Genomic DNA, 27,323 nt, shown 5'->3' on the forward strand with positions numbered 1-27,323 from the left:
CAGAGCTCAAGAGCTCGCTGGGCCCGAGGCCTCCCCGCTCCCCGTGCTCAGCCCGAGCCCCACCGCGGCACCTGTTGTGCCGGCAGCAGAGCTGGGCAGCGGCGGGGGCCGCCGCGGGGCGCCGCAGTCCCACTGCCGACCGGGGGCTCGTCCTTCCCCTGCGCCGTAACGGGCTGCCCCGGCTGTGGGTCGGGGGCGGGCGAAGGTAGGAAGCGAGGAGGACGCGGGCGAGTTTAAAGCGGGGGGAGACAGAAGGGAGGAGTTTAAGGAGAGGGCTCTTGGGAAAGGCGCTTTGGGAAAGAGTCGCGGAGGGGCCGCTGCGCGGCTCCGGCGAGAGGACGGGCGCCCGGCGGAGACTCCCGTGGCCGCGCCGCTCGGCTCTGCCGGCTGCTTGCCCTGGCGGGGCGCTCCGAGAGCCGCGGCTGGCGGAAGGCGTCGGTGCGGAGCGGTGCGCGGCCGTCCCGCCCCGCCGCGGGCAGCCGGCCGGCTGGCTGACAGGTGCGCGCTGCTCCGCGGCACCGGCCGCCCGCCCGCCCCCGGCGGCCCCTGCAGCAACAATCCCAGCACGGCCCGGATTGTTTAGTCCTCGAGAAGCTGGTCTGGGTCCAGATCCTGCTTTGATCCTTTTTTTTTTTTTTTTTTTTTTTTTTTTTAAAAAAAAAAAAAAAAAACCAAAAAAAAAAAAAAGCTGAAGACGCAGACAAGGGCTCTAGGAAAAAGTTTTGGATGGGATTATGTGGAAACTACCCTGCAATTCTCCGCTGCCAGAGCAGGCTCAGTGCTGCCTGCTCCCCTGGCGGCGCTGATAGACGCCCGGGCCTCGGTACCGCTCCGCCAGCGCCTGCTCCGCCGCAGCCCCTCGCCCCGCCGGCCCAATGCTCCTCCTCGGGCTGCTCCTGCTGACATCCGCCCTGGCCGGCCGGAGGCATGGGGCCGCCGCGGAGTCCGACCTCAGCAGCAAGTTCTCCTTCCCCGGCGCTAAGGAGCAAAACGGTAACGGCGGGGCGGGCGCGGAGCCCCCCGCACAGAGGGGCCGCCGAGGGGCCGGGGAGAGCCGGGGCCGTGCGTGGGTGAGGGGTGCGCAGGGAGGGCTGGAAGAGGGCTGATCCCGCGGAGGAAGCGGGAATTACTTCCAACTTTCATGTGTACCTGAAGTGTTTGGAGAACTCTCAGACGGGAGTCCCCCTGGGCCGGGGCTGTGCGGGGCTGGAGAAAGGCTCCTTTCATTCAGCGAGGGCGGCTCCGGGGTGTGTAATTTGCTTAGCCTCTGAACTCCATATGATTTACATTATTCAGATTTCTAAGCGCCTTTCCTCTTGATCTGCTGTTGCAAAGTCATTTTAAAAGAGTATTTTGCAAGCTGATGCGTTGTGTACTGCATGAAACCACGCTTGGTGCACAGTATCTGAAGTTTGGGCCATTAGCATGTGCTTACAGAAACCGTGGTGCTTAACGTAAGAAGGGAAAAAGGGGAGGGGGGAAGTCCTTTGCATGTCAGCTGGAACGAGCTCTATGCCTGGGCACAGAGCAGCACAAAAGGAGAAGCTGGGAGCTTTCAAACTCCTGCATGTTGTAATGAAATAGGGCAAAAATGCAGTTTTAAGACTAATGTAGTTTTGTCAGCTTTGAACTTGGGACTCCCCTGATAAAAGAATTCTACGTTATCTCTCTAATAGAAATAAAAGCTGAGGGGCTCAGCAAGCATTCTGTGTGCTGGCAGGATCCATAAAGTGCTGGCGAGCACAGCATGAGAGATGCACACTGCTGTGGCCCGCTAATGTGATGATGTATGGCACCTGCGGGCTGCCAGCACTGCTGATCAAAGCACAGCGCGGGGATCAATCTCTAATCAGAGCAGTTGTGGAGGGCTGGAGGAAAGTGATCAAAAGACCCCAGGACTCACTGCTCTGACAGGAAACCAATCAGACTCTGTGCACAGTACAGGAAATTATCTGCTCTGTGTGAGAGGAGAAATTGCTCCCTCTGCCCCTTCCTGGCTTACCTGACATCTGGGGAATTTAGGGCACCACTTTGTGAGAAACGGAGCTTGGCATTAACAGACTAAAATCTGGTACTTCTATGCTGTGGTCTGTTCAGTCCGTGTGACTGCAGCAGGATGCCCAGATGCCATTTTTCTGCTTCAACTTTGTTAGCCCAAAACCTGCTGTGGGGTCTGTCTTCCATAGGAGTGCTTGGTAATGCTGGGCACAGTACAGTGGAAGGGATCCAACAGAGAGGTGTGAGAGGTGGGTAGTGCAAACAGAACTTGTGCAAGTGTGCATAAGTATACATGACAGCATAAGCTGGATTCTCTTCACATGCAGTCGAAGTGCAGCTGCCTTGGGTCAGGCTTCAACTGGTTTGCAGTGCGATTTGGCATGCTGTGAGGTACAGTCAGTGCCTCTTATAGTAAATACGAATCCAGGAGACTTAAGTGCTGTGGAACTGTATTCTCTGGTAGTGTACACTAAAAACAATCCAGGTTCTTGTTTACTTGAAATGTACTCTCTTGTTGTTCAATTACAAAACTTTTCTCATAAATGAGTACAAGTTTAAGTGCAACTAAGTACTAACTGCTGATTTTTGTTCCCTGATTTTAATTATTTGGGGGATCAGCAACACTGGTCAAACCAGTTCTTACTTGGTTTAATTAGAGCAATTTTTACACTCTACTGCAACCTAAAGATTGTATAGCTTTTAGCTAGAGGCAGGTTAAAGCTGCCTGGAGTTGAAGAATGAGATATTGCTGTTCGTGTGCCAAATAATCGTTGGTCAGCAGAGAGGCAGCTTTTCCACTCACAGTCAACAGATAAAAACTCTGTCCTCTACTTGTAAAACTGCTGCGCGGCCAAGTAGTTCTGAGGCTTACATGGATTACAATGTTTCTCAACTCTACTTGTGGATGATGTAGCCGCTGGCTCAAGGTGATACTAAATATCTCTATGACCAGCTATTAAATCAGTGGGACTACTTAGGTTACAGAAGGTAAGCAGTTGCTTATGGACATTCTTTTCAATAAGTGGAGGGGGTTTTTTTGTTTGTTTGTGTTTTTTGTTTGTTTGTTTGGTTTTTTTAGTAGCTAAATGACCATTAATGTCAGAATTGCAGTTTGACTCAATTGGGTTTATTTGTGGAATGAAAGAATACATTAGTACTCCTATTTGCGTAGCATGCCATTTTAGGTGGTATTTTCCTAGGGAAAGTATTTCTTTGTAATTGGAAGTTAGGTATTCTTAGAACACAACCTTTGGCTATTACCTCCTAGGAGTTCAGTGTGATGGGCCTTGCAAGGCTGGTACAGCTCCATTTGAAATGACTTACAACTACCTCATTTTTTGTTGGACCTCTGTGACAATCAAATTTTCTTTAAGAAAAGATTATTTATTTATTTATTTATTGTTAACTCTGCTTAACATTGAAGGAGTTTGTGATTTTCTTTGGAGGTTGAGGAAGGGGGAATTGTGTCTTCTGTGTTTTCATTTACAACTCAACTAAGTAAATACTCATCTGAAGGATCAAAGACGTTTACACAACCATTTTTCTGGAGATGGAAGTAGTAGTAAGTGTTGTGTGTAGTGATGGCTCCCATCTATTTACATAGATTTCATTTCAACAGTACATTGTTATGCTGAAAAATAGATCATGCTTGAATGGATGTTCAGGCATAGATGGCTTTGTCAGTTCTCTTATGGCTGTCTGATGCATTTCTTACCATTCTTTCCATACTGTAACAAGGAGTCAAAAAAAAGGTATCCCGGTTTCCTTTGGGGGAACAAAACTCAATCTCTTGCATTCTGAATTTGATTAGTTGGATGGTTTACTTATTTCTTCTTTCTGTTATTGTTCTGTCTCATTAAACTTCTCATTAAGGTTTTCTCTACTCTTTTTCTGTAATGCTATCTAAAGCTTGTTTCTGTAGTTTCAATGCTGTCTGAGGGAGCTTTTGGTGGAGTATCTAATGAGAATGACTTAACTTTAGTGGCCTGAGTGTGTTTGCTTATGTGATACTGTTAGTTTAGATTGGATTTAATTGCAACATGAGGTGGTAGGAGAAACTAAATTATTCTTCCTTGGCTGTTCTAGGGAAGATATGGTGTTTATGGTAATCTTACTAAGCTGCAGAAGTCAGATGTTACAATTTCTATAAGAAATTTTCTGTGAAGACACCCTTATATAATGTAAAATCGGGTGCTGTAAGCAGTGAACTGTATGAGTAATGTGATATGTACATTTAGAAAGTAGTAATGAATGATTTCATAAGGCTGAGGACCTGAGGTCAGGTAGCAGTAAACCAGTACCAATTAGTTAGAAATACTAATTTTCCTGCCTTCAGTATTGAGAATCCCAGGGGGTCTTAGGTTGGAAGAGCCCACTAGATCCATCAGGCCCAACCTCAGCTGCAACAGGGGCCACCCAGAGCAAGCTGCCCACACCCAGGTGGTTTTGGGGGATCTCCAAGTAAGTGACTCCACAGCCTCTTTGGGCAGCCTGTGTGCAGATATGCTTCCTAATGTTTAAATACAAAATTTGGCAGTTTGTGCTGAAAAGAACCTGTTTCTGTTGTTGTTGCATCTTCTTTTTTGGTATCTGTACACATGGATGAGATCCCAGAGCCCCTTCTTCTCCAGGCTGAGCATCCCCAATTCTTACAGCCTCTCCTCAGAGAATGGGTACTCTAAGCCCTCTATTATCTTGGTGGCCTTCCACTGGATGCTCTTCAGTATGCCCAGGTCTTTCTTGTCCAATTCTGGCACCCCCAGTACATAGTACTGCAGATTTGGCCTCAGCAATGCTGAATGGAGGAGAAGGAAAGATCAATGAGTAGTGATGAATAAAGTTGCTGATGCAAATTCTAGAAAACCATAGTCTTCATTAGACTCCAGTCATTCCTGCAGCATAGGTAATGTGCCAATCTTTCGATAGCTCTTAATTTCCTTTAAGTGATTTCTTTTTTATGCTTTTGAATATAAACCCTTATTTTTAAAGATCTGATCATGGATCACTTCATAATGTATATCTTAACTCTTTTGGAAAGGGCAGGGTTATGTCATTTTTGTTTAGATGACAAACTGGAGTTCAAGAGTTTTTTTATCTTAGTCTTGGTGGGTGCAGGTGAAATTCAGCTAAGTGTCAAAAGGACAGAAATGGCTTCAGTCTTCCTGCTTAGGTAGTGCCTAATTATTATGATGTGTCCCATCATAATCATCTAGAGGATTTCCCTGTTTATGGATCTTTAAAGGGGCTTGCAACTAATCCATGGATAGGGAGAGAATCACAATATGAAGTTTGTGCTGAAGATCTTTTAACTTGGGCTTGCAACTCTTTAAGGAGTATGTTGGATGTCTGAGCAATGCAGCTCATCCAATTATTGGAGGTGAGAATGTCAGTGCTTTTGTTAAGTGCAGAAATTTGACTGCAAGATTATCTCTGACAAAAGAGCCTACTTCAAAGCAGTAGGAAGCAATGCTGCTTCTGCTGAGTCTAGCTGAATTAACAACTGCTGGTACAGTCTGACTACTGCTGGGTGGCAGAAATTTCATTTGTTTTGCGAAGAAAAGGAAGAACAAAATATGAACATGTCATCTAAAAGGAAACACAATAGTGATGCAATTTGTCCTAAGATTAATACATTTCTGTTTAATCCAACACTTGTTTTGAAACACTTAAAAGCTCTTTTCCTGGGAAGTGAAGAAGTACCCCACATCCTCTTTTGACTTGTGATTATGACAAATTAGAGAAGTTCTTCAACACTGCAATAAAATGCAATGCAAGAGGATTATTTCTTTTTCTCAGAGAGTGGTAAGGCATTCGGACAGGCTGCCTGGGGAAGTAGTGGAGTCACTGTCTCAGGAGGTTTTCAAGAGGATAGATGTGGCAATTATGTACTAGTTTTAATGGTGATGGGTAGTTGGAGTAGATAATCCTAGTGATATTTTCCAATCTTAAAGATTCAAAAATCTTTTAGCATGTTGTGTGCCACTTGTTCTCTAGTCATAGAATCGTAGAATCTTTTGAGTTGTAAAGGACTTTAAAGGCCATCTAGTCCAACCCCCCTGCAGTGAATAGGGACACCCACAGCTAGATCAAGTTGCTCAGAGCCCCATGCAGCCTGATGCTGGATGTCTCCGGGGATGGAGCAGTCACTGCCTCTCTGGGTGACCTGTTCTATTGCTTCGCTACCCTTAAGAAACCTCTTTTCCTTATGTCTAATCTAAATCTCCTCACTTTTAATTTGAAACAGTTTCCCCTTGTCAACAACAACAGACCCTGCTGAGGAATCTGTCCCCTTCCTTCACATAGCCTTCCTTCAGATACTGAAAGGCTGCTCTCAGGTCTCTACGGAGAATCTCTTTTCCAGGTTGAACATTTTCATATGCAAGTGTTTGGAGCTGGGATATGAGAATATGAATTATCCACTTATGTCTATTACAAGCAGGAAAAGCTTTGCTCATGGAATAGGAAAGTGTTCAAGTTTAACTTGGTTACTGGTGAGTAGAGTTGGAAGGGAGTAGTAACCAGTAACAACTTACCTTGTATTTTGTTAAAGCGGCAACACATCTTAGAGAATTAATCCTCATAAATTATTTATTGGCTTTACCTGTCTTTTCACAGTAAACTCATTTAAGATACAATCATTAATTCAGATGTTTTAAGGAGATTCTTTTAAGTCAAAGAGACATCTCTGTGTTCAGTTTCTCCCCCACATCCTAAAAGACTGAAATTACTTCTCAAATTTAAGTTGATTATTGTGTTAGTTTCCAGACATAGCTCCACTTTGAGGCATAGTTAGTACTTCACACACAGCACAATGCATGGCCAAATAGGACTGAGTGTGGGCTAAGTAGGAACTGGGCATCAGGCTGTGCTCCCTGGGGTGCATGCTGCAAACCTTCCTGTTGGACATACAGCTTTATTGGTTTGAGTTCCTGTAGTGCTCCATTTTGTAGGTAAGCAGTACTTTTAGTTGAGTAGCTGTTACTGTAATTTGTCTACAGTACTTTGGATCAGCTGAGGGAAAGTGAGGAAGGGCTTTCAGCACTTGCATCAGACTAGGCCCAGGCAGGGAAAGGCACATGTGTGGTGCCACTTTTGTAGTTTTTGCTCTTTTACATATTTAAACAATTATTTGGTTTGGCATTTATCAGCAAAGCCCTGGATTTCTGTTAAAGAGAAGTCCAGGTGTAAAATAACAGGTAATGTTATATTTGAAGAGTAAAAAAAATAAATAAATAGTAGTTGGAGACACTCTTGCCATACCACCCAGATCAGTCTAGTTCTTTTAATCTCTCTGCTGCTTTTTAAGTATAGCTTCTTTAAAGCACATTAAGTAGGGGAAATGACTTTACTGGAAGAGCTTCTACTTTGTGAAATGAATAATATTGCTGGTTTGAATCTTTGGCTATGGTCTTTTCCAGAAAAAGCAGTTGTCCAGTCTTTTATTAAACCACTATTTGTGGAGCTTTGTTGGATGAACCAGGGCGTGGTAGCAGATAGATCAGCTGATAAGTTTGGATTATTTATTATTACTATCATTATTATTTGTTCTCCTTTGTGTACCTCACTGCATAACCATCTGAGTGCCTTCATGTTCATTGAAGGCAATGGGAAGCACAAGTCCAAGTGGCTTTGTGTTCTTCCTCTGATGGACGGGAAACCAGAACTCATATTATACAATGTTAAACATTTTAAGAAGATATATGGTACAGGAAATTCTTCTGCTGTGTGTGAAGGTAATTCCGAACTGAAAGTGTTGTTTTGACTCTTCTACAGGTAGTGGTGAATTATATGAGGCCACTTCCATCTGCAGAGCGTCTGTTTCACTCGCTTGTGGTTCTGGGGCTTATTCAAATGCACTCAAACAAAATAAAAGGAATGGATGCAATAACTTCTTTATGGAAAAGTCATAAAAATCTACAGGGTCGTGTAAACAAATTGGGTCATTTACAAGATGTTTAAGTGATGGATATTCAGTCCAAATTTGAAGGTGTGGATTAAGTTTTACAGTCATATTGACTGAATTTTGCCCTCAACAAGACTTTCTTTTTCTGCCAAAATGTCTTTGTCACTATAGATGACAGAGTCTAGGGAACAGTATTTTCAAATGTTTCAGTGCATTCAGAATGGAACAGAGAAATAGAAGAACAATTCAATAGTATAATTTGTTCCTTTTCTAGGTAAATGAAGGCTCTTTCTTGATACGCGTGGTTACACTGTAAAGCTGTACTGGAACTTTGTAGTGTTCCAGGGGAAAATAAATTAAAACAGTTTCCCTTCTGGATTTCAACATGCCTGAACTAATTACAAAGCAACCGTTTTGGCTGTGTGTTCTATTCATATAAATAGGTTTGTACGGAACAGCCGCAACTTTGATCCAAGTTAAAAGTCTATTACGGAAACTTATGTTGGACCAAATTTAAGCAAGTGGAAGTCATACCTGTATCACATCAACTGAAGAACTTTGACTCATTTCATTATTCTTTCAGAAAGTAGAATGCAAAAGAGGATAAGTAGTTTTTGTTTGTTTGTTTTGTTGTTGTTTTTTGTTTTTTTCATAATCAAATGTTATCTGGAATTATTTATATGCTTCAGTGTAAATGTAAATTTACATAGGGAGAACTTTGTCATGTTTGGTGAAGAAATGTTGGTGTCTGCTACTGTAGGTGCCCTCTTTGTCGTGAGAAGTGGCTGCTCTGCTCTGCTATTGCCAGTGTAACTTCAGTTACCCCTCACAACTCTTCATGGACTAAAATGTGAAAGTAATTTTAGAATGAAAACAACCTTGCAAAAGTTTGGCATTGGTTGCAATTAGTTGTACATGTGTGAGGCTACTTATATATGTGTACAGTCCAAAATAATGTGGCTGTAAAAATAACTTACTTGGAAATTTTGTATTTATATAGTTCTTTACAAGGTAAATCAGATGAATGTTTCATTGTGCAATGTAGATTGTAAAACACTCGTGTTCATGTTATTGGCACTTTGTATTTCAAAAACATTACAATAGACTGCCTCTAAAAAATATCTCAAGGCTTCAAGTGTCTTACTATGTAAGGTGTCTGATGTTATGCCAGGAGATTCATACCTGTAAATATGTCTTTTGCTCATTATTATGGTAGACCTGAAAGTGAAGTAAAGCCTTGTAACTGAGAGCTAACAAGCAATGACTTCAAAATAAACCTGATTTCTGTCCAAGGAGATGAAATAGTTGTATCTGACCTTACCTAAAGGCTACTTTTTAAAATTATTCAGGATTCTTGCTGGATGTTCTTTTCTTTGTTTTGCAGCAAGATTGCAAGGAATTTTTTTAATTTTTTTATTTTTTAAATCATGATTTTTTTCATTAGCATTTTACTGCCTAGTCTTTAACTTACACCAATAGTTGTACTCTTTTTTTCTAGCATAAGTCTCATCCACAAAATTAGCCTTTTATTCTCTGTGGTAAGTGTACATATTCCTTCTGTCTCCTTCAGATATTTCCCTTCGGAGGGGAAAAAGGAAGAAGGTAGTTTTCAGCATCATACATTGCCATTCTAACTTTTGTTTTCATCCCATGTTTGATAGTTATGGGAAAGTCCACTGACTCCCTGACTGACTGTCTTCCTGATTCATCTCTTTACTGGATACTTTCATTCCAACCTCTCTTGGGTTTCACATATATTTTAAAAACCATCTAATAGAACAAATGTATCCTTGTCATCCCTCTGGCCAACCATTTGTGAAGTTTCTCCCCAAGTATTAAAATCAGTCATATCTGTTACCAGATAATATAATCTGTCCATGTTTAGAAGGCTTGATAGCTAGTAGCCTTTGGCTGTTTTGTAAGAATCTGCTCATGTGTGTTTTATAATGCACATGTATTCTTAAAATACAAAATAACTTTCAGTAAATTTATTTTCAGCTCTTTTGATTGTGTTGTTCTCAACCTCTGATCCCTTCACAAATGTGATGAAGCTACACAACATCCACTGCTCTACTCCCATCCACCCAGCCAGTTATGGCATCATAGAAGGCTACCAGGTTGGTAGAGCGTGACCTCCTCCTGGTGAACGTACACTGACTACTAATGACAACCTTATTCTTTTCCAATTTCTTGGAGATGGCATCTAGAACAAGCTGTTCTGTCACCTTTCCATGGATGGAGGTGAGGCTGACTGGCCTGTAGCTTCCCAGATCCTCCTACTTGCTCTTTTTGAAGTTAAGAGTAGCACTGGATATCCTCCAATCTTCAGGTGCATTTCCTACTTACCAAGACTTTGTAAAGATGACAGAGAACACTTCAGCAGTCACCTCTGCCAGTTCTCTCAGCACACGTGGGTGCATCCCACCAGGGCCCATGGATTTGTATGTGTTGATTTTGGCTAGATGCTCTCTGACCAGATCCACCTTGAAAAAAGGAAAAGTCTTAATTTACCCAGAGTCTTTCTTTTAACTCCAGGTTCTTGGATTCCTGAAGGCTAGTCTTAGCATTAAAAACTGAAGCAAAAAAAGCATTCAGAATCCCCACCTTTTCATTATCCTCTATTACCAAGGCACCCAACTCATTTATTAGGAGGCCCACGTCTGGACAAAGGCTCCAGGTGAGATCTTACCAGTGCAGAGTAGAGGGACAAGATCACCTCCCTTGATCTGCTGACCACATGATGACTCTTATGAGATGTTGGAAACAGCCACTTTTATTTAATTTTGTTTGTTTATGTATCTAATAACTGGAGATTGCTACTTTATAAGAGATTTTCAATATCTTCAAGAAGCAATGTGGAAATGAATTTAGCCATGGCTGGCATAGGGGTTTTAAATTCATTTTCTTCTTGAGAGAAAGCACTCTGGTTACTTGCAATCTTGCCTAGTACCTCGAGCATGGCACACTTTGATGCCCTGAAGTATAAAAGTAGAGAAAGCTCTCTTACTTCAGTATCTGTCTGCTTTGCAAAATTCTCTTACTGCTTGTAGCTGGAAAGATAGTTTTGTGTTGTTGTGAAGCAGAAATATAAACATATTTTTAAACCTTGCACTTGCTTTATCAGTAAGAATCATAGAACTGATTTGTCCCACTAATCAAGCTTAACAGTGCTGTGTAATAATACCAAGAGAAATAATTATGCTGTGTTTCTGCAGTGTAACTGCTTTTTACATAATTATATATTGCCAAAATTTGACCTGGTTTGAGTTCTTTGCATTAGAAAAAAGAAACTGATGCTGTGGCTGTGGTATGTCTAATGCTGACTGATAGCTTCACAGGATCTCTAGCTTCTCTTCGAGCCTAAAATGCTACCACTGAAAGTACTGGGTCAGGGCTGGAATAATGCCCATGCATAAAGCTGATTTTTGCTCGCTTGGTATTTTAAACAAGCATAGAAAATCCCTTATCTTGTTATTTTTCTGAATCATTAGAAACTGTTTAAAATATTTCACCATAGAATAGATGTTTAGTTTTCTTAAGGAAAATGACAACAGCAAAGCATTCATTCCTAGCAGCAGTTGCTTAATGGATGGTCTTTAATTACTTGAATTTATAGTTATGTGCACTTGTATGTGGTTTGTTCTGACATTTTTATGTGTGTGGGTGCTTAGTGTTTGTTTGTTTTGTTCTTTTTATTGAGGCAATATTCTTGGGTTAAATAGACTTGTTAAGCTTTTTTTTTCACTTTTGGGAAGTATTTATTAATCTTTATATTCAGCATCTGAATTTTGGAAGAAAATATATTCTTTGTAGTTTTAAAAAGCAACCATTTTTTGGCTTTGGTTGACTTAGGCAAGCAGTGAAAATATTGGATCTGAAACTATTGACTGTATTAAAAGTGGTTTAATATATTAAACAGATCCTCAAAACAATAACTGAAGTTGTTTATGGGCTAAATAGTAGGCTTGTATGTATGTGTAGGCAAAGTTCAAGTGATGGTAGGTAACATGACAAATAGTGTTTCTATTTCACTCTCGTTTTCCTATATTAAGGAAGAAAGGATCCTTTAGGTTGGATTTTAGGAAACACTTCTTTACAGAAAGGCTTGTTAAGCACTAGAATATGCTTCCTAGGGAGGTGGTTGAGTCACCATCCCGGATGTGTTTAAAAACCATTTGGATGTGGTGCTCAGGGACTTGATTTGGGGAGTGTTGTTAGGGTAGTATGGTTGGGTCATGGTTGGACTCAATGATCTTTAAGGTCTTTTCCAACCTGAGTGATTCTATGATTCTGCATGTCAGTTGTTCTTACATCTATTTAATTCCAGGCAGTAGAGGTTGTTGAATATGTGGATCCATACCCAACTTGTAGCTCGGATGTGGCCACTATGATCCACAGAGATACAAAGATACTGCACCCCTGCATCTCTATAGGATCTCAGAAGACAACACCTTTTGTTGTTGTTATTTAAATAGATGGTCTTATAAGCCAGAGCACCTTTATGTGTGTGTGTGTATCTACAGTCTTATGTTGGCAATAAGGTGTCAAATAAGACATTGGTGTAAGATTTTAGCCAAAGTTTAGTCACACTGATTTTTCAGTTACATTATCTCCTTTCCATCTTCGCTTTCAGAATATTCATTGCTTTGAAGTTCACCTTACAAAGATTCTGTAAAGTAATTAATATTTATGATTGCATTTAATTTTCTTTCATCCCCATTTTAGTCAAATCATTAATATGAAGGCATCACTGACAGTGCTGTTTATCCTCTGTGCACTCTATCCTATGCAATAGAAATTTATTGTACTTTCTGCTCACTTACCTACAAATACTTACCAACAGTGTATTGACTACCTCTACTCCCCTATATTTGTCTAATGACAGTAATTTGTATAGGTGTCAAAGATACAAAGATATAATGAGGAGTTTTTCATTAATGTACCTGTATGGGAGATTGGCAATCACAGCATGAACCACTGATTAATCAGCTGAGGCAAGTGTGGGGTCAGCTGTGGGAGCACAGGTGAAAGTTATGTAGCTGTGCTCCCGGGAGGGGTGGAGTTCGACTCCACCTCCTCTGAGACCTCATTTAAGGGCTGACCCTCACTGAGGCAGCATCTTTTGGAGATCGCTTGCTAGTGAGGATCACCTCAGCTCCTAGCATCATCACTGGTGAGTTCCCCTTTTTCCTTATACCTTCTATACTTCTACTGCCATCCTTGTAGTTACCATTCTTGTTAATGCCTGTATAGTTACCACCAATACAGTACCCAAGAAGTTTCCTCAGTCTATAAGGAACTGCTCTGAATTTTAGAAGAAATTAAGTCTCATTACTAGGAGAAAATTATATGATGCACATCTGCAGGATCAAGCCACTGTCACTAATCAAAGCCAAGAAAAAGAAAACATATAGCAAGGTGACTTCTTTTTCAGGTGTCTGATTACATTCATAAAACATGAAATTAAGTAGTTTCAGCAATTGTATTTGTATTTGCTGTGGTGGTTGTTACTGTCTAGCTATAAAAAAAAATCATTTAGAGGATGTGAACTGCTTTCTTATCTGAAAATAAATAAATAAATTCCAGTAATAGTTGAAATGCAATAATGTTTATTTATGGAAAGTAGTATTTGTAGGGTAAAAGCTAATAATACATCTTGAACATTATTTTCTTTTCTAGTAATTTCAGTGCCTTTTCTAAGCTGTGTGGAAGGGCTTCTACCCCATTTACTTTTGGAGTGGTAAAATATTTGTAGACAGATGTGAAACTGCAGTTGGTAAGGAATTAAAAAGTAGTTTGATTAAAGTGTGAAAATCCTCTGACTATGCAAAGGGAGAAACAGTCTCTTCTGTAGTTCACAGGATAGCTGAGCATTGTTGGATGCATTATAGCACAGAGAAGCAGTGTATGCTGAAAATTGAGACAGATTTGAAATAGAAATCTGTGTTGAAAGCTATATATTGGAGAGAAAAAAAAACCTACAGTGGGCCACTGTATGGAAAATCACAGCTTGAACCTCTGATTAATCAGCTGAGGCAAGTGTTGGGTCAGCTGTGGGAGCACAGGTGAGAGTAATCTAGCTGTGCTCCTGGAAGGGGTGGAGCTCGACTCCACCTCCTCTAAGACCTCATTTAAGGGCTGACCACCACTGAGACAGCATCTCTTGGAGATTGCTCCCCAGTGGAGACTGCCTCAGCTTTCTGGTCAAGGCATTGACATTGGTGAGTTTTCCTTTGCTAATAACCTTTGACTATCTGCCATAATCTTTGTTAATGTCTTTATATTAGCTATCCTTATAGCCATGCTGTGTTAGAACCTGTCTTTCTATCTATCCCCTTTGTTACAAGTAGAAGACCAAATGATGATTACCAAATGTGCTTGAATGTTTTTTTTTCATAATGCTGTGCATGAATAACTTTTACTTTACAGGTCTATTAGACCTATCACCCGATTAAGTGTATCATTTAAGGGTACTGAGAAGGAGAGTTGGGAAACTTTTCACTATTAGGACACTAACCTGAAAACAGCAAAGACTACAATCTAGTTTTCATGTAGAGTACAAAATACTGGCTTAGCTTATTTTTCTATGGCATGGGAAGCTGAGAGCTCTACTTGAGACCCTGTTACTTACAATGTAGGGTTTGTGTGACTGTTGCTGTTTGAATGGATAGGTCTTGCTGAACTTTTAATACACAGGCTTCCAATGGTCTCCTGAGGCTGCTAATGGTCTCCTGAGGCTGCTTTATGTTGGCAAGTCATGGGTACTGTAGTTATTAGCCTGTAATGATCAACTTCAGTGGAAATTTCTTTCTTAAAGGAAGAAATCAATCCTGTGCCATTTTCTTTCACTTGATGTTAATCAAAGAGTTCATATCCAGGAAGTAGAGAGAAACCAATACTTCCGGCTCTTACTGTTATACTGAGACTTTCTTCCATGTGATGTGTTTATAAGTCTTATGAAGCACAGAAAAAGAGGAAGATTCCTAGGCTTTTTATCCATGTTAGATTCTCAACATGAGCGATTTCCATTTTTCCTTTGTTGTTGATGTTGGATGTGGCCCTTTGGACTGCTTGTCTTTAAGAGATGTGTATAAGAGACAGCTTCATACCAATGGCTTTCATTGTTTAGAGCAAATGATAAGTTTTAAAAAACAGGATTCAAGTACTGGGGGGAAAATAAAAAAGAATGACAACAGAAAAATAATATTTATCTCCCTGGAAATTGTGGGTCATCTTTGGCACATGCTTATTTTGCCACTTGGGGCAGTAAGAGACAACAAACAATGGTACCTTGATGAAAAAGTAGATACAGTGTAACCACGTTTTGCCTTCTTGTTATTCCTGGCACTTAAGAGAAAAAAGAGTAAATTAGAATTTCCTGAAATAGTTCTGAGGAGGAACAAGGTTCTCACCAAGGCTTCTTTCCTTCCTTTAACTGTTAATTATTTGCAAGGGATGAGAGCTCAGAGACCTTGTGTTATAAGTGTACTTTGTAAAATAAAATAAAACACTGAACAATTATAAAATAGCAGAAACACAGTGTTATGCCCCCTTTCAAGTGTCATGGTTAAAGCTGAGTGCCTATATTTATAAATCGTGGGAAGGCAGTCTTTGTGGATAGTAATTGCAATTTGTAGGGCTGCAGGGAAGCTGTATGAGAAGGTAAACTATTTACTTGAAAAGTTTTGGTCTCAGTACTTGATTTTTTTGCAGTGAGCACTGATAGCTGCTGCACATCAGAGTTTCTAGATGAATAGGAGGATATTTTAAAGCTATATTTGCTTATGTGAAAGTACCAAGAACTTTGAACAGATTTTTCTTCATTTCTGATCTCTCAAGAGAAGGGCCATTTTGAGCCTGATTTCATTTGGGATTGCAGGCTGTCTCCTAGTTTTGATGTAGCAAATGACCATAAAAGTCAGTGGGTGGTTTGGTTAAAAAGGCAGTTGTGGAAAACAAGTGCATTCCTGTGGTAAGAGTCTGGGAGAAGGAAAATGAAGAAAAATAAATTCAAGGGGAGCCATTTTAAGGTTCTTTAAAAAAAAAAAAAACAAAAAAAAACTGAACATACAAACAAACAAAAAAAACAGTGGCTTTAATGACTTCTGCTTCTTGTTGTTGCTAGCATTCTTTTGTTGTGCTTTATGGATGTGAGACTTGGAGACTTTCTTTTTCTTCTTCTTTTTTTTTTTTTTAAATAATGTTTTGTTTAAATAAGCTGAGACTGGAAGGAAAAGGGTGTGATCCAGACAGTGTCAGTTTGGTGAGAGAGATCAGTGCCTTGCACCTGTCAAGAAGATTTCTGTCAGAAACGATCAGATGTGTATTTATGGATGGATGGGGTAATGAGCAGGAAGGGGAGCTTGAATAACTTCTGTTTGTAAACAGTCCTGTAACCCCTGGAATCATCAGCTGCAGAAAAAAGCATAAATGGTTGGTGTGAGGCTATCAGTGCTCCTGGGTATTGTGAACTGGTGCTTTTTCAACAGTGTGGGAAGAGATTTTACAATAGGATCCTTCTCACCTTTATGGAACCTTAGTTTCCATACGGGAACCCCTAGTTACCTCAGAGACCATTGTCCAACAGGCTGCCCAGATGGTAGCCAATTTGGATGAAACAGAGCACCTAAGAACAAAGCATAATGTTAGTGTGGTAGAAGGAGCTGAGGTACTCCCAGTTATTAAGACCAGAAAAACTGCCCCACAGGCACCCAATCAGGCTCAGTGCTGGTATCCCAGAAAAAAATGTTTAATGATCTAATATGGACTGGGGTGGCCTTTGGCAAGATCAATTGGCAGCCTTATCGTGTTTTACTTACAGAGGTGCATTAGTGGTGATTTTGAGAGGCCATGCAAAACATGAGCCTATTTGCCTGCCAGAACCATGATGGATTACTAATGTAAGGCAGTATGGACTCCCAGGGGAAAATGACATATCAAGGACTGTGTAGGAATTAGGACAAGTTGGGACTGTAAGACTTGCACATAGTTCATGTAGCTCCTATATATATATATATATATATATATATATATATATATATATATTATTCTTATATATTCTTATAATATAGTCCCTTTGCTATTACACTCCCCTATCGCCCTTCCACCACGTTAATCTTTCCAATTGTAACAGGTATGTGTTGTGTAATCCTGTCACTGAAGCTCTGCACATGGGAATGATGTTCAGAAAGTTCTTTGTGCTGTGCTCAGACCTGAGAATGCTGGGAACCACAGAGGTGCAGAGCCATAAATTTCACTCAGCAAGCTCTTTCCATGTTCTGTTTCAATTACAGTATTGTTAATGTTGTTAAGAGATGTTGGTATTCAGGTGGTGACTGTAAAAATGGGAAGCAAATGCTCTTTAGTGTTCTTTCTTAAGCACTAGGCTGCTATGTGAAGTAGTGGTCTGTTTGTTTTGGCTTCACTTTTCTTCCTGTAGGCTTTTTTTTTTCCTTTGACTAGTATACCATCAGGACCAGAATCAACTCTTCTATTAAGCCTTTTTGTAAGAGCAACAGAGACTTTCTTCAACCTTATCAGCTCAAGGAGCAGATCTAGTGGCTGAATTTGTCTGAAGAGCCCTTTTCAGTGCTGTTGGCAAAACACAACTATCTAAAGGAAACCTGGAAGTGGCATGGAAACTGTGACCCATTTGCTAACGCATAGGTGTAGGAAATTTTCTTTTGCATAAGATCCAGAGATGTTTGTCTTAATACTGTAAGGCCAATAAATCATTGTTGATGACTATTTCAGCTTCCCAGTGGAGGAATAGGGGGTTCCTTGGTAGAGGTAGTGGAATTTGCATCTCACAAAGGAGGTACTTCTCTTCCACTGTTTTCCTTTATCCTCTTTCCTACTTGTCTTATATCTGTGGTACCAGTGTTTGGAAGTCATTCTGCCTTTAGGGTGTGTGTTTTTCATTGCAACCAAAACAAAAATATTTGCAGTTAGATAAGTATGTTGAAAAGAAAAGCTGTGTATCTGATGTCTTGTGCTCTGAAGTTCTGGTCATTATGGGCACAATAAATAACACCTACTTAGTAGATAATTCCCCATTAGCCAGATCAGGGAGAGGTGACAAGCACTAGGTAGCAGCTGCTACTTGTTTTCTGTGTTGTTGTTTTTGTAATTCTGATGTTCTGGACTTCATGATATAGCACGGTTATGTTTAGACTGTAGAACTGAAAGCTCAGCTTTAAATTTACACCAGGAAGTTACATAATAAGCATGTTTTTATTTGAGATGACTTACAAGAAATGTTTTTCAGGATTGCCTTCTATGTTTAAAGATAACCCACAATTCAGCTGAGAGGCTGTCTTTTGTGAGGGCACTTTTTTGTTATTTTATGGATCCCTAGAGGAGGAATGAAGTCCACAGTCATGGACAACCTAACACATGCATCTCTTTGCCTGCAGTAGCATTGGGCAAGGCTATTGGCAGAGCTCCTGCAGCCAGGCAAGCCCAGATTCTAGTGGGGGGCATCACCAAGGATGGGTCAGTGGCTGCCTGCCAGCAGGTCCTGTCTTTGGGAACCTTTTGGAGGGGTAGGTGTTCCATGTGAGATGTTCCATGGTTGATTCTGAATCCAAGGCTGAGCAGTTGGGTTTCTTTCCCCTCAGTCTGCCATATCTATCTTAGGAGGGGCTGCAAGTGCTGGGGAAGGAAAAGAAAGAAATAGGTGTTTGTTGTGCTATCTGAAAAAATGTTTGTGAACCTCTCCCATGTTTTTCTTGATTTGAAGACTGTGATGTGGTTATATTCACTAAAATAATCAGACTTCTATGAAAATGTAGGCCAAAGTGATTCCATGCGAGGGGAAATGTACTGGAAATCTCAGATTGAGTTGCTGGTGCTTCCTTTTCTGGCTGACTTTCAGCTGTGCCTGTGAGCGCAAAGGAATGGCATGTATTTATACATTTGTAAATAAGGTCCTGCACATTTTCCGCTTGAGAACATGCACTCAGCCCTTTTATGGTTGGGAAGGGGTGTTTCCCTCTGCCTGTGAGCTGCCAGAGAACTGCACATTTCCAACTATGCTGCTCCAAAACTTGTAGTTAATACTGTGCAAACCTGAGTTTAAATAAGGTAGTTTGGGGAATTAAAGGCAAAAAGTCATATTTTCTTTTTTACAGTGAAAATATATTTTAGAAAAAAATAAACAGGTTTTTCACTCTGTACTCCTGCTAACACAGGAGCCTCAGTCAGCTATTTACTTAAAAGAATGCTTAGATCAAGCTCCAGGGACCATATTTCTTCTTTTCAGAGTGTTTATCAGGAGAGACCCAATTGATAACAGCTTATTAGGGATTTGAACTCTTCCTGAAGATGCAATGTCAGCTGACAACAGTAGATCAACATACTAGATCAATAATAACTATCAATAATAAAGGGAAAGTAGTATGCAGTACAAAATGTATGTCCACATAAGGTTTCATTTTTCCACTGACCATATGACTTTTGAGAATCGCAGCTTCAGAGACTGCAAATAATCTGGAGTGGGTCATTTGAAGCACTTGAAATACTCTCCAACTACCATAGAATTTTAAATGTTTTTTAGCTATTAAAAGTATTTTTAGTACTGATGCTATGGTGCACGTAGTACTCCAGTCTGGCTGCTACCCTCGAGGCTTCAAATAGTTTTTCTTTAAATCAAACACTTGCTGCTCTCAGATAAAGCTGTGAAACTTTTAAAGAAGGAAGGCTGAGGGAGGAAGAGTAATGAGTTGCTGACTAGTAAAAGGGATAGATTTCCAAATTGTCACTCAGTTTCCCAAAGCTGCCTTACACTGGAAGATGGGATACTTGCCATTTAATTTTTTCCAGTTTTTGTTCCATTTCATTAGGTCAAAATATAATGTTCAGTTTGCTGTTATTTTAATAGCAACGTATTTCACAAGTGACAAGAATATATTTTGAGTTCTAGGGCTTTTATGCATTTTAAATATTCAGTTATGACTTGAGATTAAGCATTTGGAAATCTCACTTTGTTGTAATCACAGTTTATTATTGTCAGGCTGGTAGCTCTGTTTCATGCTTCATTGGTTATATCAACCTGTAAGTGCTGCATTGGTGCATGCTTCAGTTTAGACCACAGCAGTCTAAATTTGCTGCGTGTGTGTTTTGATTCAGTCAGTTGAAGTGGGGCTTCAGGCAAGAATTAAATTCCTGAGGTTACCTTGCAGATGGTTTCATGATAGAGGGAGCTTTCTCTCCAAGGTCATGTTATTGCATTACCCAGTGTTTATGTAATCTTTGAAAATATGTAGTTAAACACTTAAGAGTTAGGTAGCACTTGTATTTGTTGTTCTTGCACAGGCCCAAAACTTCAGTTTTGTGGGACTTCATCTTTTCTCTTTGTAAAGAAAAAAAGGATTGGCAGTGAAATTAACTCCTTTAGGTGGCATGACACTGGGGATTTATTGATCAGAAGAAAACAGGCAGTGGGAGGAATGATGACATGACACCCAAGATGAGTGAGTTTGCCAAATCAATCCTATTGCTGGTTTGCATCCAGGTGAACTCTCACCTGCAGCTTGCCATATCTTGCTTGTGGAGGAGCTGGTAACTCACATTCTTTTCTAATTTACATGTGTGGAGGCTGGGAAGGCTTTATTAGAGAGAAAACAACTATGTGATGATCTCCGGCCTTAAGATAAGCCAAGAAAATAATTCCTTCTCCAAAGAAGTGAGAATCACTGACATAATAGGCTTCCCAGGGCACTTTCTCAATTTAGCTCTTCATTACTCTGCTAGGCTACAAGTCCCAGAGCCACCAGTTAATTAGTGGCATAATCCTCAACTTTCTTCAGCCAGAGGCAAGAAGCAAAGCTAGTATTTAAGTGTGGAAAGAAGTGAGCAGGATTAAAACAAAGAAAAAATCAGACCTCAGGGGGATCTTCTGTGTTTCTGGAGCTTGATTATTGTTGTCACTAAATGTGCTAAACTATTGCTTGAGTCACAAGGTGTGCCATGTGTCTGCAAGTATATATCACTAAAAAGGCATCTTTAACTAAAATACATAACCTTAGACTGGAATGCGTCTTCTGTCAAGTCCTTCTCTACAAACTAGGACACTATTTTGCTCTTTTTTCTTTTTTTTTTTTCTTTTTTCTTTCCCTATCCCTTTGCATATCAGATTAGTTTCCTTTTGTACTGCTTTTCCACTCCTAACCTATTGTGATTTCTCTTGATAGCTCATTGTATTTTTGTTGCTGATATCTAATGATGTTGTTGTTGAAGGCAGGAAGCTGGATCAGAGGACTTCTGAAAGGTCACATTGATCTCTCATTGGTTCCTGTAATTGCCTAGTAAACTTACTCATCCACTGTCCTTAACACAGCATCATGGAGTCAATTAATGCTTCAGAGTAGAATCGCAACTCTGGCTCACTAAATAGGGGGAGTCTTCTGTGTAAGATGCAGTGAGCACTTTGATCCTCACCTGGAAGCTCTCTAGAAGCTCTCTGTGCTAAAAGTTAAGCTGCTGATCAGGTGCTTTTCTTGATCAGGGTCAAAATGTCGAGCATCCTGTAGGCTCATATTTATTTCTTCTTATCTAGCAAGTAGTGTTTAAAATGCAGAGGTTTGTTATGTGCTTCTATTTCAAAATGCTCTAACGTGTATCATATTGTTGATCTTCTAGCACAGTCAAGTCACAAATGGAGGTAATTTGCACCCATCTATTTTTACTGAAATGGAGAGCCCTCCTGTTCTTACCTTGTAATGTGTGGCAGTTTATGATCTGTCTACTTGCAACATTGCTCCAAACAAGACAGATGTGGATGTGGTTACTTAAAGGCCTCTTCTTGCTTGGACCAACAATAGACCAGATGGCATCCTCTGTTTCCACCACAACTAAAAATGTTGTTGTACATGAAAAATAAAAGGAACAAAACTCTGCTGCTAGGGAATTATCAATGAAAATCCCCAAAGACAAAACTTTTCTGTAATTTAAAGTCCTGTTATAAATTCTGGGGGCTCTTTCTACCATGTCTATACCAGCCCGTATACCACTGACACCTAACCTGCTCTATTCAGTTATGTCTGTAATTGTGGGAGCAATTCAGTTCTCTTCACCTTTAAAGCAGTAGGTCATTAGTTTTTATATTCTGTAGCTGCTGATTTTTTGTTTTGCTTGAAATTAGGAGGTGAATAATTCTTTGCTGTCAGAGTCTTGAAACTGCACCATCAAAAAAGCTTAATTCAATTTTTGTGGTGGCTATGTATGTTACTTTGTTGTTCTTTCCAATAGCAATGTGATCTAATTTTTATTATAGCTTTAGGATAGTCTTAATAGTCTTTCTATTGTTATTATGATTAGTTATCAGAAGTCTTGCAGTTGGGTGAAGAGAAAGTAATACAAAGCCTTCCATATTAACAGAAAATATTTGCCATTCCACCTCCAATACAAAAGAATTCATCTTTGCTAACACGCTTGGTACTTCTGAAGGTCATAACTGTTAAGCTTTTGCTTTCTTTGCTATGACAAATCCTTTCAGTTTTGTCTGTTTGGAATCAACCTCTTGAATTCCCAACCGGCTATTTATTTTTGATAGGGTGCAGAAAAGTGAGATGAAAATAGGGTTTTGAAGCTTTTGGACAGGAAAATTGAAGTACTGTTCTTAATCTAAGGCAGTACTAGTAAACTAGCTTTAATAAATTAAGACTCAGCTGAAGCAGATTGTATTGCCAATTTTATGCTTAGTCTAACATAGCCCTGAACATGAGCAGTTACACTAAGGTTATAAATTCATTAGAATTGTGATGAAGCAAGAATAGTTTTGAACTCACGTAATTCAAAGTTGTCGTAACTGATTGAAGCATTTTATTTCCATATGGAAGTTTATATTGGGCACGATCTAAGCGTGAGCAAAGGTGAGGTTTTGTTGTGCTACCATTGGTTTGGAAACCTGTTTCAGTGTCTAGATTTCCCAGATGTTTTCCCCGTGATTCTGAACTAAGTATTTGCAGTCACTTCTCAGCATCACCTTCACGATCTGGAAATGAGATAGCTTAAGGTGAGATTCTGGTAGTAGCAGTACTCACTGACTGTCTAGAGCAATGCTCCTGTGGATGTCCAGAAATGCCTCACTTATATTGAGCAGAGGTGATGCTTCGTTTGCACGTGACCTTTCTCCTTTGCTGACCTTCTCACCCGGGCTTTAGCTGGCTATTGGGCTTTACTGTATGTCTGCTTTACATGCATAAGCTCTCTGCAAACCAGTGGCAGTGCCTCTTGCTGTCAGTCATATTCAGACACTCTTTTTTTCAGACGGGATAAGATGGAGATATCTCCTTTTCTAGAGGGATTTCCAACTTGGGTTTTAATGCTCCCGGAGAAAAGCAAAGGCTGGCATTTAAGCTCCCTTCCAGCAGTGGCATTTGATGAGTATGGAATCATCTCTGACAGCAGAACTGATCTGAAGCTGAGGCTTAATACAGATAAAAGAAGAGGTAGAAACATGAAGAAGCACTGATAAGTATTAAAGGGAGATGGGCTAGTGGAGCCATGCTCTGCTATCCCTGCAAAAGAGGCACCCAGATTCACTGGGCCAAATATGAAGTTGCCAAAAAATAACCAATTGATAAGACTTTTGAGCACAGACTATTAGCGTATTGTCTTCTAATAATAACTTAAATACATGGTATGCAGCATGGGAGTTTTTAAATGTAGCTCTTGGAAGGGTAAAAGTGACCACAACATCTGTGGTATCCATACTTTGGCACAGAAAATATTACCACAACAGTTGCAGTCTCTGCAGTCAATAGTTTTTGACAAGTATGGTGTAGGAAGTACAAAAATGTATCAAGTAGATTTGAGTTTTGTTGGGTTTTTTTTTTGCTCACAATATTGTTATAATAACTTACTCAACATTGCTAATACTATAAAAATAAATGGTTGCTTCTTTAGTAATATTTTTATTCCAGCACAGCTTCAGTGTTGTTGCCCCTTTTTAAAAAAGTTTTAATACAAAAAAAGTTATTATAGTTATTATAAGTAGTTATTATTGTTATCCACATTCACTATATTGTATAATTTATAAAATACATAATAGACAGTCATTATATATGCGGCCCAAGATGATTCCTCTTCCCTCAGTGTGGCCCAGGCAAGTCATAAGGTTGGACAGCTATGCACTGATTGCTGATCTGATACATTTTGGTATCAGGTGATAGAAGTATTGCTGCTGATGGGCTGCATTTTGGTTGTCGTATTCCACTTGGTAAATACAAACTTAAGTAGCTGTACTCTGCTCAGTCTTAGTCATTTTGGCCTCTTGACTTCTTTGTTCAACCTTTGTTTTCCTCACTCCAGCCTATGTCTGTTTCTTGCTTGAATAAAGCCTACTGTGAACCGGTGGCCCACTGTCTGGGAGACTCGCAGGAGTCTTTTTTTTACAGTGTTTATTAAGAACAAAACTGAAGTACAGAACAGACAATTTCTCCAGTGCAACAAGTAATACATATATAAGCATTACTTAACGCTTAAAGTTTGTTGGTTTTTTTTAACTCCAGACATTGCAGAAATAGTCATGCCTGAGTATTTGTCTTAGTGAGTCATCAAATTTGAAATACGACTTTTATATGGATTTGTTTTCTAGAAGTATGCAAACAAAATAAATCTTTAACAGCTTGGGTTCTAATATAAGAATATGAAATAAAAATTCACCCCTTACTGTGTAAAATGCATAGGACCTTTTTAAGAGGTATTACAAATATGGTTGCTAAATAATGAAATCTCATATTTTGACATCTAGTGTAGCAGAGGAGATAAAGCAGCAAATGTGGACTTGTTTTCTGTTGTATGAGCATGCTGCAGTATGATGTGTGAGTGTTGTAAACTCTTAAATGTAAATGTGGATAAACAACATAGTTTAACAGCTTTAATGTTCTTACCAGCTGGAGGACAGGCTTGTAAAAGAGTGCCATGCTGGAAGCTGCAACTCGATGGCTTTTCTGGTGATCTGTTTTCATTTCACAAAAATAGCTTTTTTGGCCTTATCTAAATAGAAGGAAACTAAACTGAGACTGTGTTAATTGGGGCTTTCAGAATGTTAGGTTTTGTGGACTGGGTGAAGTTAGAAACATAACCAGCTGAGGGTTGGTGTTGACTGTCACAGCATTATCCCAGTATTAGCTGTCACAAATTTTATATCTTACTGCTATTAGTAAGGCTGATGTACCCACTGGAAATCAGTAAATATCCCCAATTTCTAAATGCTTCTATGTGTTTTTCTCCTTTTTAAATTATTTATTTATTTATTTATTTCCTGATAATCTTTTCATATCTTTGTCTTGTTTGGTCTGTTTTATAAGTAGAAAAGTGTACTGTTAGTGTGATGGTCCTGTTAAGAATTGCAGTGTAGATGAACATGTAGATTTCCAGTGACCACAAAACTCTAATTGCATGACAAGCCTTTGAGAGCTTTTATTTTCTTGTAAGCAACTTTTTGAAGGCCATTATAGCCAGATTCTCATAGAAGCCATCTATTACATAAACTCATTGCATAATACTGTAAAAGGAGAATTTTCTTGCTTTAAGTCAAGGAAATGTTAAACCAGAGCGATTAAAAGTATGTAAAATTGAAAAGCCGTTTAGTTTCTCATCAGAGACAGGCTGTCAATCCTGTCACCTGTGAGCAGTGTTCTTTGGAGACAAGACAGCACAGTGCTGCCCAGCCAAGCCTTCTTGTCCCCTAGAAGGCAAGAACAAAGTCCTTCTGGGCACATATGTTGAGGCATTTAGCCTCTGATCCATGGCATACAGATACATGCGTGTAGCTGGGTTCTATGTGGCTGGCAGAGTTAATAGCAATGAAATGGCTGACTCGGAGCTTATAGGATCAAGTTAAACTGATAAACCGTGGTTCTATGCTAAGTCCATCTATCTAAAAGAGCACTCATGCTGCTACGTGCTGCAGGATCATGTTTACCCTGCAGGTTTAGACCACAATAAGCAAAGAAGTCATTCAGAATTCTTTTTCCTCCATGTCTATGTGTATTTATATATACATATGTACAAGCACATATGTATGTGTGTATATATATATATATATTTCTGTGGAAAATGCTGTAACAGCTAAACTTGGTGTGTTTTGACTGATTACTTTGAAGAAAAGCCTTTGTGCATCTTTGGAACCAGGCAAAGCTTTCAGAAGTAACAAATGTAGTGAAGTGACAGTTGACATTTACTTTATATTTTGGGTAACAGAATCTTAAATTTGTGCATATGGTCGAATTTGTAGACCCATAAATATGTAAGCACACACAAAACTAGCATTGCTTTTGAAATTTAATGTTGTAAGCCATTCCATTCCAGACTGGTTACCAAGTATTAATGTCTATCCCTGTAAAAGCAAGAATTCACTGAAAGAGCATGGACCAATCCTTAGCGCTAGAAATCTGAGCAGTGTCTGTATAATACTGTGTATGCTATTTAAATAATTTATGAATTAGTCACGCACTTATCAGCTTGAAGTTTCTCTATTCAAAGCTATGCAATTCAAACACTGAATCTCATCAGCTTTTGGGGAAAGGGTATATATGAGAAGCTGTAGTGCTTATTTGTGGGGGTCCCTCTCTGGCCCCCAGAAATCCAGTGAAATAGGACAAGGTTTATTGAGAATATTTTTTTAACAGGTTTTAAATTTTTATGTCTGCATTAATCTCAGCTTTCAGAAAAGTGCTGCTATTGCATTATGTACTCCATTACTTGGGATTTAGAGCGGATACTGATTTAATGTGGAAAAGATAGAGAGACCACTTTCCCAGGAAATTAAAGAATAACTTCTTTTCTCACCTGCTGCTCTGCATGGCTACGGTTGCTCTGGCCATGTAGCAGCAGTTGCACTATTTGGACTTGCTGGCTCTTGTAGCTTTGTGGCTGGGTCAGGGCTGAAGTGAGGTCTTAAGAGCCAACACAGCACTGCATCTGTGTGAGGTATCCATAGAGCAGAAATGTGGCCACCTACTGCATGGGTCAGTTCTGATTTTGCTCTGTTCAGTGGTTGTGCTCCTGATATGTTCTGCCTGAGGATATTTTCACAGCATCCAAACTATCCTAGTGACCTCAGAACATCTGCTACATCATCATGTTGTTATTGCAATATACTGCACTAAGTTTCAGGCTTAATTGGGTGCCCTGAAAAATCGTGTCTCTCCTATCTAATGTCTAACTCTCTGTATATAGCAAAACACAAATTTGCACACCATGAGTAGATAGAAAAGATAAATAACCATTGTTCTAAGCCAGTACTATCATTCTCAGCTTACTTCCTAAGCAGTCCTTCACAGAAAGATTTAAGTAGCTGGCAAATCAGTGAGTGGTACATCTTGTGCAGTGATGGGGCCTCTCTGAAAATGTGGCTTTTACTGAGGAGGCAGCAAAGACATAGAAAATAGTTCTTGAAAACATTTCTTTCTTA

At 39.8% G+C, this 27,323-nt stretch overlaps 1 protein-coding gene across 1 annotated transcript in view; it reads left to right on the forward strand.

Annotated features, from left to right (window-relative positions):
• Positions 1 to 505: 505 nt before the first annotated feature.
• PDGFC (platelet derived growth factor C) overlaps positions 506 to 27,323 on the forward strand; it is a 100,836-nt gene continuing 74,018 nt past the window's right edge. The window contains exon 1 of the mRNA XM_015860984.2: positions 506 to 993. Within this exon, the coding sequence (XP_015716470.1) occupies positions 876 to 993 (118 nt within the window). The 5' untranslated portion in view covers positions 506 to 875. The remainder of the gene's footprint in view (positions 994 to 27,323) is intronic.

Source organism: Coturnix japonica, chromosome 4 (genome assembly GCF_001577835.2).
Source record: "Coturnix japonica isolate 7356 chromosome 4, Coturnix japonica 2.1, whole genome shotgun sequence".
NCBI lineage: Eukaryota > Metazoa > Chordata > Aves > Galliformes > Phasianidae > Coturnix > Coturnix japonica.